Source organism: Pteropus vampyrus, unplaced genomic scaffold (genome assembly GCF_000151845.1).
Source record: "Pteropus vampyrus isolate Shadow unplaced genomic scaffold, Pvam_2.0 Scaffold2, whole genome shotgun sequence".
Lineage (NCBI taxonomy): Eukaryota > Metazoa > Chordata > Mammalia > Chiroptera > Pteropodidae > Pteropus > Pteropus vampyrus.
Window position 1 is genome coordinate 6,400,189 of NW_011888783.1, and position 14,659 is coordinate 6,414,847.

General features: G+C 35.5%; 1 protein-coding gene across 2 annotated transcripts in view; it reads right to left on the reverse strand.

Annotated features, from left to right (window-relative positions):
- Positions 1–1,546: 1,546 nt before the first annotated feature.
- Positions 1,547–14,659, reverse strand: part of FAM171B (family with sequence similarity 171 member B) — a 67,795-nt gene continuing 54,682 nt past the window's right edge. For both annotated transcript variants that reach the window (XM_011356433.2, XM_023529016.1), the window contains exons 6-8: positions 11,328–11,444; positions 6,322–6,445; positions 1,547–6,061 (exon numbers count right to left, since the gene is read on the reverse strand). In XM_011356433.2, coding sequence (XP_011354735.1) covers positions 4,720–6,061; positions 6,322–6,445; positions 11,328–11,444 — 1,583 coding nt within the window. In that variant the 3' untranslated portion in view covers positions 1,547–4,719. The remainder of the gene's footprint in view (positions 6,062–6,321; positions 6,446–11,327; positions 11,445–14,659) is intronic.

The following is a 14,659-nucleotide window of genomic DNA, read 5'->3' on the forward strand; positions in this document are numbered from 1 at the left end:
GGAGAAAAGTATTTCTACAATGTTTTGTAGATGTGATCTTTAAGCTTAGCTATTTTAGAAAGAAAAGTTATCACAATTTTTCCCTAAGAAACTTGCTATTTAAATTTAATGAAAATGTTTTCCCATCATTTGTAATTGAGTTTATTAATTTTGGTATTTGACATAAATTATTTTTATAAAAAATATTTAACTCAATGAACATAAGAACAGTAGAACAGTAATATTTACCTAGGCTGAAACTATTTTTATAAAAAATATTTAACTCAATGAACATAAGTCCATAGTCTCAAACAGAGGCTCAAATTTAAAAAGTCAAGGAAATAACATTTATTTTGATGGAGCAAGCAAATGTAAATCTAAGACATTAAGACAGATTTCTTAATCCCACAATTGACTTAGAATTTACTGATGGAATTAAGCTGTCTTACTGTATATTTGTATACAGTGTACTTATATAAAAAAGCCAAAAGGTGATTTTATGAAGTCTAGATAAAGAAACACTGTGGTATAGTTTAACAATTTTTTAACATGTAGTTCAAGGGAAGGGTTCCTGATTAGCTGTCACAATTATCAAGTACTGATAGGTAAATCACTGTTGATAAACTTATTAAAATATCTCCTAACTCCATCCAACTACCTTATAGTTCTTAACATATCGGTCTTCTCATACTTCCATTCTGAGATGAGAATGTGATGACTAGCTCATGAATATCATCTGTTTGGCAGCTAAGTTTCTGATTGTGATTTATGAAATATTTTCTATTACTAGTTCCATGTGAATTTGGGTCCAGCATGAGTCTTCCAGAGGCTGCATCATTTCTGTTAAGACTCTAGACTCTCCTATATGGAGATCAGGCCCTGAAACAAAGACTACCACAACCTGATTTGTACTCAGTAGAGATCCAAATGGAAGTATCTAGTTCAATGAGTCAGTATTGGGGATTAGAATTCCCACTGTATTTGTGAGTAGATGCAGAGACCAATTCTCTTTAGAACTGACCAAAGGTATTTCTAGTACCATTTAAATTTGTTATACAAAATATCTAAAACCTTGGCAGCCAGGATTACAGTTCTAAAGATTTTCTAAAGCTCAAAATACAAATTGCCTGAACTTAAGTATTGTCCAATTCATGGAGCAGAAGGGTACTTGAAGATCTATCATTTTAAATGTAAACAGGTTTTGTTATTATTTAGTCTCAGGTTCAAAGTCCAAAGAATTTTTTAAAGGTGAGAAGAAGATATTGTATCATTTTCTCACTTAGGTATTTTAAGAATTGCAATTTATTTCACAGTCTATGAGTATTCTCATGGGAAGAAAAATAATTTGTCTATACTCGGCATTAATAAATAGTAAAAATGTGAATTTTGGAGAACATGATGCACAAAGAGGGATCAAGTTCATTATTAAAACAAAGCCTATTCAAACATATAATGTTTAATTTACTGTAGAGAGTATAGTAAGGAAAAAAGTAATATTTACTGGATTAAATGAGAATTTAGAGAGGACTACTATCCAAAATTAAACGATGCATCAAATACAGTTTGATTTATTTTTATTATCTTTAATGAACTATGTTTAACATTTTACAAATCTTCAGATTGTTACAGTTTCAGCAGTAAATGTAGTAATGACAATAAATATACACTGAAATTTGAGATTCCTCTGATAAAACAATACAAAAGACAGAAACACTTGGAAACAAGAGGACAAAATGTCAACTCTAGGTCTGAAATGGAAATTAACATGGTCAAGTTCTTTACAAAGATAGTACATGAGGAAATGCAACTCATTCTCTATAAATTAATATGTAACTTTGAGCTTCACCATTCTGGGAAGTTTTGAGGGACATTATTTGACTCACAGATGCCTAAAACTCTCTAATATGCATTAATACCAGAGGATTCAAACACAGAGAAAGTGATCTGAAAATGATTGCCAAAGCAAAGAAGTGCTTTTATTCCTCAACCTTTGTGACTTTCGTGGTATACTGTGCATTATAAAAGGGTGTAATCCCTATACACCTGCATAAATGTCATAAAAATGGATTTTATAAAGTCTCAAGATCTTGATATGTATTCAAAAATGCATATAGCTGTGCTTTAGTAAATGAATCCAGCAGTTAATTGAGGGATAATTTTGCTTTTAAGATATATCCAAAGTATATACAAAGGATCCACAAATGTTAATAATTTGCGACCAAAATTCTCTAGGTTTACATTTGCAAAAAACTGGGCTGGTTTTCAATTTAAAAATTTAAGAAAGCTGTGAATATTGTAGGTTCATTATCACTTAAGAAAAAGTTGATGGCTTCAGCTTTTTAACAGGAAATTTGTGAACTCACAAATGAGAAGTTACACATTTTTAATCATTAGAAAAGATAAATTGCCTATACCTCCCAATTGAGAACAGAATGTGCAGTGTATAAAAAATAAGGTGTTATTCTGAAACCCAAAAATGTATTCTAGAAAAGCCCTTGGGATACAGCCTCTCATTTCTTTTACAGAAGAATGAGTAAGTGGCATACCTGAATGGTATCCCCTTATTTCAACATGTGCATTCCATTACTAAGCAGAGATGACACATTTTTACTTAAAGGTGAGAGAAATATACACTTGAAATATTGAAGAAGTACATTTTGCTGTATAGTTTCTAACTTCATTCCAACATAATACATCAATATACACTGGATTCAAAAAAGAGATAAATGTAACTTGCATGCAAAATTCATTGTTCCAACATGAAACACTAAGTCTATATTTTTAATAAAAACTGCACATCTGCTTAATTTGGCTAACAGAAAGAAAATGCACATTTAAGAAAGATGTTGTCATATCCTTCTAACAAAGCAAGTCTATATCAAAGGCACTTCAGCAGAGCACTAACTCCTTAACATTTTCCAAGTCATTTTCATTTATGCCTCTTCTAATGCATCTTTCTGTATAAGACCAATAAGAAGCCTCCTCTAATTTTGGGCCTTATCAGTTATCCTCCGCCTGCAAAGAAAGTAAACCTAGGTATTACCCAAAACATTTATCTCTTCTATAGACTGGAGTAAAATATAACAAACTTTTGCCTTGGTCTTTAAGTTCTTTGGGTTAATACATAAAGGTAGCAGTGTTATCTGATATTATATGCTTCGGAAGGGGTTACAGGAAAAAAAAAATGGCTGAAGTCTACTATCTTGGGAAAAATGTTGTCTCTTATACATCCCTCTATAATTTGACTAAAGCTAACATAGCTAATTGTTTATTTCAACTTGTTTATGTGTTCCCATATTGATTAGTAGGGGATGAGAAATAAAGCAATTTAGTTTCAATTTTCTCCCTTGGAAAAGGGGAAGCTGCTTCAGACATTTGCCTTCATGGAAATTTTAAGAAAAATGGGATGAATTGATTTCAATTAACAAAGAGCTTTATTTTTAGGACATATGAATGATAACTCAGGGTTGAAGACACTTAAAATTAAAAACAACCGTTGAATGTGTTCACACTGATTTTTTTGCTATGAAAATGATATGACTACATTACTTGCAAAACTTGGGGGGTGGGAGGGTGGGGGCTAAAGCCTGTAAGTGATTTAAGAAAATAACTTACTTTTCCCATGAAATTGAAACTGTTTTTCTTAAATATCTTTTACGACTGTTAAAAGACTTTATGGGGAAAAAATTTGTAGATATAACTAACATCCCGAAGGTATTTTTGAGTCTCAGGGAATTGACATTTATTTTTTAGCTCAATGACATTTCAGAAAAAAATTGAAATGTTTATTTCCTTTATCTCTATATATTTTGTTAATTTTTTATTCTTCATAAGAAGTTTCAACTCACTGATTTTTTAAAATCAAGTCTAATAGCATTTAAGTGCCAAGATTTTTTTAATAGAAGAAATATCTTAAAATTGATTTTAGCTTATATGTATCAGTGGGTCTTAACAAGAGATATGGGTGAGTTTTTTCAGATAGTTTGAATTTTCCTTGACGCTAAGCTCATGTCACTTTTGAGGAAGGAGAAAAAAAAATCAAAATAAAAATTCAGTATCATTTATTTTTCAGATTCCTAAATAACAAATTAACACCTTACCATTTACTCTATAAAGTTATATCTCAAAACAATCAAATTGCTGGAGTTTCCCTCTAACAACGAAGTAGCTTCTTGCCCATCATATGTGAGTATGGGATTTAATTTGGGGTTGATACAATACACATGCTGTTTATTACAGAAAAAAAAATGTTGTTTGGCCTTTAAACTCTAGAATTACATCAATCCAGGACATTTATCAAGTTATTTTCGAGTATCGGCAGTGGAGAACATAATAGTATCATTTCACAAAAATATGCCTCATTTCTAAATGTTTCATCAAAGCAGAGGCAACATTTTTGGAGGCAAATGTAGGAGTTCAGTTTTAACAATGTGATTCTTAAGAGAAGGCCAAATTGGCTGACTGAGCAACATTTTCAGATAACTAACATCTTGAAGCTATTTTACATTTTGAACTTTTGGATACTTCAAATTCATCACCTAAAAATAAACAACAGGTCAGAAAAAGCATTCCTTAGTATCTTTCTCATTACTGAATTACCATTTTATTATTTACTCTGCTTGAGACATGTCCAGGGGCCATGAGATTGCTCAGTCTCACCTTCTTAAGAAGTCCGTACTACAATTTACAAGAAGCAAGAATAAACTGCAAGAGACAGCAAAGACATAACTATCCTTAGTGTTAATTTATAGGAATCAGTGGGCGTTCCTCTCGCTTCTTCCAGATATTAGTTTTGCTATCTCTTTTGGCTAGTGGTGGTCTGCCCCTTTTTTTGGTAGGGGACGTATTGGCTTCAAAATCTTCACCAGTGCTTTTTCTTCCTGGGGACTCTTCCCCAGGGTGCTCCATGATAGCGCCACTCCCGCCATCTAGAATGTGCCTTAAAGCTGGGTCCTCGGGGGAACAAACAGTGGTTCCACTCTCACTACTGCTCAGGTCTAAATCTTCTAAGTAAAGAATCTTAGGCTGATGCATGCTTTTGATGAAAGTTTTCTCCCTCTCGAGTTTTCTACTTGAGTGATGCTCATTCATGTCCACCCCAGAGTCCAGACTCGTGTCATTGCTCTGGGTTCTCTTGCCCTTTTTCAGGTCTATAAAGGAATGCCTCACTTGTGCGACTGGCTTTCCATCAAGAGACACAAACCAAGCTCTGGGATGAGGGGAGGGCTTTCCCTTGGACAGCTCCAGGAGGGTCTGTTCTGAAATTCCTTGAAGCTCTGATGAAAAGGGGGTCATTACAACAGCTTCATTTAGTGTTCCAGGAACAGAAACAGATTCTAGTAAGCTATTTGAATACCGGCTCCAATCTGAAGTTTGGGACGGCAAGCTCTGTTGACCTTCGAGTGGGATATTCTCTTCCCTGGCATCTGGGGGCTGTGCGTGAGAATGCATTGGCATTTTGGGCAATGTCTGTGTGAAGTTCTCTCTATTTACTGGTTCCATCAATTGGCCATAGACTAACTGTCCCTTTCTTGGCAAAGTAGCTGACTTAGCAGTGTGTAACTGCTCTGGAGTGGAGAAAAGGTCAGATGTTTGAAGGATGGCGATGGGCTGGCTGTAGATATGCATAAGCTGTTCAGGAATGTGAGAATGTCCATATACCTCTTCATTACCTGTGAGATACCTCTTTTCCTCTTGAGCATCACCTAGAGATGAAGATAGATTGTTAATATGTTTAGGTTGCTTGGACCCTACATTGGACTCCAAGGACTGTGGTGGGTTTCTTGAGTAATTATTTTGATTGGTTGACAGAAATGAAATCTCTTCATTGTAGATTTTAAAATTGTCCCGAGTTTTTACCATGGAAACTCTTTCTTCTGCTTCTGCCTTTGATAATTCCTTCTTTTGAGGGCTATAGGAAGTGTTTTTGGCATTGAATAACTGTGACTTGTCTTCAGCCTTTAATGCAACTTTGACTGAACTAATGTGATTTATGTGTGTTGTTGAAGTTGTCTGGTCTCTTTTGAGGACCTCAAGTTTAGTGATATTTCTTTCTCTTTTCTGTGGAGTACCACACTTATCCCTAGAGTAAAAGAGAAGGCAAAAAAAAAAAAAAATGTTTAAAGCTCATAATCTAGAAGGTTCATTTAAAAATATCATCCCACAATATGTGCATTATATAGGCAATGCTGTTGGAATATATCCCTTTTTATTTTAATCTACATATTTTAAAGATCAAACTGTTGTTTCTACAAATAAATTTGTAATACACAGAACATAATGATACGATACTATAATTTGACAGTTTTTGGGGTTTACACACATTGATTAATATTATCTTACCTGCAGTAACAAAGAAGCACAGTAAAAAATCCAATGACAATGACTATTGTTCCTCCTAATATGGCTGTAAGAAACACTGTGTGGTAGGCGGTTATGTCCTTTGAGTCTCCATTTATACCTGAACCTAAATAGTTCAATATAAACAAAACAAAGAGAAAAAATACTTTTTTCTTTTTGAATTTAGATAAGTATAGTTGGTGTATAATCTTATATTGGTTATATTAGTTTTAGGAGTACATATAGTGATTTGATATTCTTATATCTTATAACCTTACAGTGTTATCACTCCACCAATTCTAGTAATCATCTGTCACCATGCAAACTTATCACAATATTTACTATATTCCCCTTTCCATCCATTACCCCTCTTTGTTCTGGTAACCATCCCTTAGATCTCTATTTCTAAGAGTCTGATTTTGTTTTGTTTTTAGATTCCACATATAATTGAACCATACTGTATTTGTCTTTTTTTGCCTGACTTATGTCACTTAGCATAATACCCACTAGACCCATCTGTATTGTCACAAATGGCAAAATTTCATTTTTTAATTGCTGCATAATATATTCCATTATATGTATATACCACATCTTTATCCAGTTATCTATCAAAGGACACCTAGCTTGCTTCCATATCTTGGCTACTGTAAAGAATGCTGCAATGAACAGAGGGGTGCATATATCTTGAGAAAATATATAATTTTAGATCTAATATTCAACTCTGTCCTATCTTGGGTGAGGCATATTGAATATATGTACACATTTGTATTTGTTTGCTCCCCTCTCATTGCAGGCTTCCTTATGGATGGAGAATACCTTCTCTACCCTTTGAGCTTAATCGACTGACTTGCTCTGCCCACTGAAATGAGGCTTCATGAAATGGCCCTGCTCTCTTGCTAAGGTCCTCTACTATGTGAATAGTATAGCCCAGAGAGTTGCTATTCCTTCATCTAGCTTCTGGAATGAAAAAAAAATGCTGAAATGAACCAAGCCAAGCCCACCAGTCATGAAATGTAAGCAACAAATAAATGTTTGCTATTGTTAGCCACTGAGATGACAGGTTTATTTGTTACTGTAGCAATGGCTGACTATTATAGACATTGGTACCAAGATTCTGAAATGCTGCTATAACAAACCCTAAAATATGTGTCACTGGCTTCTAGGCCAAGCAGCAGCAGTGAGAAAATTGTTCCAGTAGGCAGTAAAACTGGTGACCCAAGTTACATAGAAGCAAAATATTTCTAATTAATTTGAGCTTTGTGCAAAGAGGTTTTGAGATAGAGTATCAATAGTGAGTGTGGACCATTACTAGCTGCATAAAATTTAAAAAATTGTAAAGATAAATTCTAAAAAGAATTTGCCAAAGTAAGCAGGAATTAAAAGACTAGAGAGAATCCAAAAATTCTGGGACCGGAAGAGTTAAAACTTGCAACTTCTTCAGCCTGGGCTCTGGAATGAGATGCTATGATCCCAATAGCTAAGCCCAGCAGAGGCACAGATAACCCATCTTCCCTTATGAGAGAGCACATAGATACAGTGCTGTTGTGCAGTAAAAGCTGATTAATACACTAAAATGACAAGTACAAACTATTAAGACTCTGTGTGAAAATTAATGTTATTGGGCAACTAATCTTGAGGTAATGTTTCAGTATCATTAAGATTTCATTTTGTTCAAGAATGGATATAACATCTACTGATCAGTATCAACTAGATTATAATATGCAGTCAGGGTGACAAGGTGGTGAGAGTGCTGAGACAACTGGTTTTCTGGTGATCTCCAGCAAGAGAAAACATCCAGAATGAAGCTCTCACTTTCACCAAGGACACTAGAATAGACTGAGGGCCACAAAGTCTTTAGATTTATACTTTACTTTTATTCAATTAAATGATGCAAAATTTAAAGTAACAGTAATACTAAAGGATTTGGAGGAGTATTGTTGATATGCAGATAGACTTTGAAGCCAGGGTAAGTACCTGAAATAGAATCCTGGCCTCACCGTTTGGTTCTGTGTGGTCTTGGGCAAGTTTCATTTCTTTGTGTCTCAGTCCATATCTGTCATACTTAACCCATGTGGGTTTTTACAAGAATTAAATGAAGTAATACTTACAAAACATTTAGAACAGTGCTTAGCACAAAAGCATTCCGTAAGTGCTAGCTACAGTATACTGTTGTTAAATGTCAAGGTCACATAAGAATAGGGACTCTAGTATTGGCCATACTTTCATATATGGTAACAAATAATAAGGTGTTCATGATATCTAATAGGTGACTAAGTACAGTATTACGCAATACATTTCTTCACACACACACAAAATAAGAGTAACGATTTTATCTGCAGATTCTTATCAGGTTTCAGAGTTGCAAGAAAGTTTGATTATAACTAGGAAATTCAACTTCTAAGAATGTGAGAGTATATGTTTCCACAATAGAGTGATGCTAATAATTTTCAATCTACAAGATTTCAATGAAACTCACTTTTGGAAACAGGAAGTTGATACTGTTAAGTTTGCCCCAAATCCTGTATGTATGACAACAGCAAAAACTTACGCATCTGCATATGTGTGTGTATGCATACAAGGAGTTAAAAAGGTAGAAAATTACAATACATTTTCGTTGAAGTTGATTGAAACACATGTTTAAAAACATTAATAAGCACTTGTTTATTAAAGCCTATACTCAGCTGTATACTTACCTAGAACAATCTATGAAAAACTAACTTCCTGCACTTAAGATTGCTTTCAAGGAACTCTAGAATTCTATTTAAGATTTATTTTTTAAAAGCTATATTAACCAAATTACAACTAAAGTAGCTCTAGCGCAGTAAGTAGCCCGTTATAGGATCAATTTTGATTTTATAACACCCACATCCTAAAATGTTTTGGGACATTAGGGATCATCATATCCAACTCCTACAATTTAGAAACAAGAAAACTAATACTCAGATGGGTAAGTATCTGTTTCAAACTCAATTACTGGCAAAGCCAGGGCTACAATCAAGTAGTGTTCCTTAGATTATGATATGCTTGCAGAATAAAAACATCACTAGAAGGGATCTAATTCAAACTAAATGGGAATCCCACACTTCTATTTTAGTTTTCTGATTCATACAAAATCTTTTCCAACATATAAGCTGAACCAAATCTTTAACCTACTTTAGAAAATTATTGAGCTTTTATAATTCATAAAGTCATTTTAATAAATTAATTGTTTCAGTTATGTATTTAGTGGAAGGTGCTCTTTAAGCTATTTTTATTAGAAATGAAATAACTTGGATTTAGTTGAGTTAAAGTATTAAATATTGATTATTCTTTTTCATCAGTATTTCATTATAGTTGCAAATCTAGAATGGGATAAGGCCAGACAGCTGGCAAGACCGCATGATATTTTGCATCATGAAGAACAAAAGTAACCACCCTCTGGTTCTGAATAAATAATCTCATAAGCACTAAGTTCAAATAGAAACAAAGAGAACATCCCTCTTGATCACATATGGTTAATGGCTCATATTTCCTTTACTGGAATACTAAATTTTGGCTTCATTGAAAAAAAAAAAAAAAAAGTTACTTTGCATGGTTTAAAATTCAAAGGCTGTCATGTAAAAACTATTTTAAAAAAACATTTTCAGAAAAAATTCTGAGACCCTTCAAATTATTGATAGACAGCCATAATAAAATTAGATGATAGAATACTATAGAGCAATGGGTGTTAGATGTCATCCACATCCTCACCAGCATGTGCACTGGGACTATTCCTGACCAATCTGAAACAGCCTCTCAGTTGGGAGCCACACCACTCGAAAAACCAAAAGAATTATCTCTGACACATGATTAAAGATGAAGGAATGACATATGCATTCAACTTTCACACTCTCCCAAAATTACACTAAAATTACACTAGAAATTTTGCTTCGTTTTGTTTTTATAAATATACAAACCCAACGGTTAAAGGCAGATGATAAAAGATCAACAAGATGCTGAAGGTTGGAAAGTTAACTTAGCAAGGCTGACAGCAAGGAAAGCCAAGAAGCAACTCAGTTTATACCAGCGAACACCCAAAAAGCCCAGAAAGTGGTAGCATGCCCATGGCGCAACCAGTCTACACTACAGCAGGTTAGAAGATTTTTCTTTTAAGATTAAATGGATAAAATATGCAATGTTTGAGTATTTTGAGAGATTTACACAATTCCAGATAAATATAGAATTTCCTTAGGTACAAATGATATAATTTGATACCATGTTAAAACTAGAAAAAAATGAAATTCATTTTTCCTAGAATATAAACAGATCATTCCTAGTGGACAGTTCTTGGTTTTGTGTACTCTGTTCATAAGTAAGGCCAGTCTTCATTTGGGGTATCACTTGTCTTCTTTTCAGAACAGTCTGGAGGTACTATCATTCAACAGCCCTTCCTCCACACCACCATCCACAACCCCAACCAAGGAGTGTGCTCAAGACCCAAGCCTAGGCCAACCAAATTCTTCATCCTTAGAATGATGAGGAACAGTGTGAGGAAAAGACTGCAAAGAGTTAGAGTCAGCCACCACGCAGCAGTAATCTTAAGACTCTCAAGTAGGCCTGGTGGACCCTCTGGGATATTTGCCTTTTAGAATCTGGTTCTTCAGCCGCCCCTAGGATCCTGTGAACTCCCTATATTCTAACATTATTTTAATTATCCAAAATCTGTTTCTGCTGCTTGCAACCAAAAGCTCTAACTGATCTGGGTAGAATTTATTCACAAAAAGTAAACTAAGAAAATATTTCATTTGAGCAAACTTCATATTTCACAGATTCATCAGACATTCATTATAGGTATAATAGACCTTAGAGTTCATGGAGCTTAAGCTTTTCTTATACACATGAAAAAAATAAGGTGAGATTAAGAGACTAGAAGATTTTTCTAGTGTCATACAGCAGTTAAGTGGCGATGCTCAGAATAAAACAGATCTCTTTATATCAATTCTAGTATGATTATTTGTATTTTAAAAATTTTTTGTGTCATTTTTACAAACCTCTAGTTCCTGGAAGTGGAGCTGCTATCCAGTAGCCCAAATGTGGTGCATCATATGTCCAAATTAAATGATTATTATATTCCTTGACCAGTCCCCGACCATGATTTATCCAAGTACCTAAGAAGGAAGGTAAGTAAAAAGTACCCAGGGTTATAGTTTATCTCTATTTAGAGCTGATAGGAATTTCCTGATAGTCATGCATAGTATATTTTGCAGAGCTTTTTCAAAGATCACAAAAACTGTAGCAATATATATAGGATTATGTATATATACAGATATATATTACATGGTAATAGAGTACATATAATATGTAAAATAAATAATTTGATTTGGTATGTCTACAAGAGATAAAATCATTATAAAGAAAGATGTAGGTATATTTAAGGAAATCATGAGTCTCTAAATAATGTTTAAATTGTGCATATTGAGCTATACCTTAAGGATGTGAGTAGTGAAATCTAAGTTTATCAATAGGTTGTTATTTGTCACCTGTTCTAGGATTCTAATTAAACATATGATAGTGTACATAGTGTATACGTGTTGCATATGCAATAAATCAATTCAGTAATTTTGTCATTCATTGGAAGGTACATTAGAGACAAAGAGCTTTGCAAGAAGGAACAATCAGAAATAAAGGCTTAAAGTAGATATTCCTTTTTAAAGTGTTTTAAATCAGCTCACTCATTCAATGTATTAGGAAACAGGCCGAAATAAGAGATTTGTTTAAAATCGTACTACTGGTAAATGGACTAGAATCCAGGGATCAGAGCTCTTAATCCAATGATTTAGAATAACATATTACTGTGATATTGTGATTTATAAGAAATATATATTTGATTTCAGTCCTGACACAGATCTCCTAAAACCTTTGGAATTCTCTAAGTAATAAGATCCATAAAGATGAAAAGAGTGCCTTTTGTTATTCAAAATAAGCAGCTTTCAACCCCACTTGCTTTTATGTTAATGAGGTGGTTTTTGAAAAGGTCCTAAACTGTGGTTCCATAGTGTAGTGGTTAGGACATCTGCCTTACACGCAGAAGGTCCTGGGTTTGCGCCCCAGTGGAGGCACTGTCCATGGTCTACAGCCATGCCACCCTGAACAAGCCCGATGTCTGATCTCGGAAGCTAAGCAGGGTTGGGCCTGGTTAGTACTTTGATGGGAGGACACCTAGGAAGATCAGGTACCTACGGCACCTACGGCATACATAATCATAAATGGTAAAAAGGCCTTAAGGCTAAGGGTTTGATTTCCAGGAAAACCAAGCAAATGATTAGAGAGATTGGCACCTTCAACCACACCTACCACATACCTCCAGAGAGGGAATAAGGACTAGAGGTTCTCCATCATACCTACATAATTCACAAAAATCCCTGAAGTACAGGGTTCAGAGAACAGAGCTGGTGAACACATGGAGGTGCTGGAAGGCAGAGTACTTAGGAGAGAGCAAGGAAGCTCCAGGCCCCTTCTCCCATACCTTACCCTATGCATCTTTTCTGTCTGGCTGTTCCTTATATCCTTATTTATTATAAAAGTTATATCCTTTTATAATAAACTAGTATTCTGGCAAATAAACTCTTTTTCTGTAAGCTGTCCTAGCAAAGTATCAAAGTTAAGGAAAGGGTCATGGGAACTTCCAATTTATAGCCAGTTGGTGAGAAGCACAGGTGACAAAGTGGACTCTTGGGAGGAAGGGTAGTCTTGGGGTACTAAGCCCTTAACCTGTGGGATCTGATGCTAACTCCAGATAGTGTCTGAATTGTAGAGCACCCAGCTGCTGTAAGAAAACTGCTTGGTGTAGCAGGGACAGACACCCCCACATCTGATCAGAAGTGAAGTACTGAGCACAGAATGGAATGTTGAGAATAAAAAAGGTTTTCCCTATAGACGAAAAGGGGATGCTGTAATAAATCATAAATTTGTAACTGGACAGGTCATGGTGGGTAACCACTCCTTAGGTCTACAACTTCTTTAGTGAAAAGTTTTTAAGTCAGCCCTGTCCATTGTTCTTGTACATCTAGATTAATACGCCTTTGCAATGCCAGTTACCACTGGAATGCCTAACCACCCTCAAGAAAGGATGTAATCTTATAATCCAATCACTACTTTGCTTTCTCCCACTCTCATTTAACCGTATTTGCCCTCCTTGACACTTCCTTAGTGCAGGATTCCAAAGAAAGACATCAGGACCACCCTGGAGACCTGGTACAAGCAACAGCCCGTTGTGCACCATCACTTCCTGCTTCTCATCGGGTGAACTTTGGAGAGTCTTCTCAGCATTCGGGGCCTCTTTGCTTTAAGTAGCAGGCCATGACTTTATGTGAGCTGTTCTTAGAAAATACTCAAGGTGGACAAGGGTTGAGCTAAATAGGGAAAGAATAAAAATGGGTGGCTGCTTTTAATTGGATTGCTTAGTAGGAGTCTGAGTCAAAACCTTTGCTGATTAAGAGACTGAACTCTCTCTAGCAATGAAAGAGAAAGGACACTTGTTTCCCTAACCCAAATAGCCAACGGGGTGACAATAGTTGTTCAGATTCCCAAATCTCTTCAAATTCCCCAGATCTGGGATAGTGGAGATGGGCGACATGAGGCGTCCAGTGCGGTAACATAACTGACCCCCAAGAAGCCGGTGGGAGCCCCAGGATGAGGAGCAGGGCACCTTGGAATGGATTCACTCCAAGAGAGGGGCCCATGCCTTTGAAAGCATCATAGTTCTGGTGGCATCTGGTAAGCTCTTGCTGTGCCTTGCTTGGGTATTCTTAGGTGACTAAGAATTTGAGGCAGGGGGTTGGCTGAGGAGAACTTCCTCTAAGGCGTGAAGCAGTCCTATGAGTATATTCACTGCATTTGGCACATCTGGAGATGTGCACATGTGCACGTGAAGGCTGCCTTTCTCTAAAGTTTGTCCAGACTCTACAGATCTAAAAGTTAACATGAGAAATCATGTCTCTGAGGCCGCCAGGCCCCATGACAGTCTCCCATTTATAACTGAGAGGGCCGAGATGATGAATCTTTGATACTTCTAAATTAATCTTTTGTGTGCACAATTAGAAAAGTCCTGCTATAAAATTAGGCAGACTGAATGGAAAACATTCAATTAGTCTCCTGAAGCTTCAAAAAAGGATTTAGATAAATAGATCAACCTATGATGTCGTTTAGGTGTCAACCCACTTCTTTGAGGTATTAAAAATGGCCGTCCTCATTTTAAAAGGGGAAGGTAAGCCATTTGGAACTTGACAGACATAAATTGTAAATGCCTCCAAAACAAAATTTGGATCCAGCTGTTCTCTGTGTATGTCTGTATGTCTATATTATTCTACCTCTGGACAATATT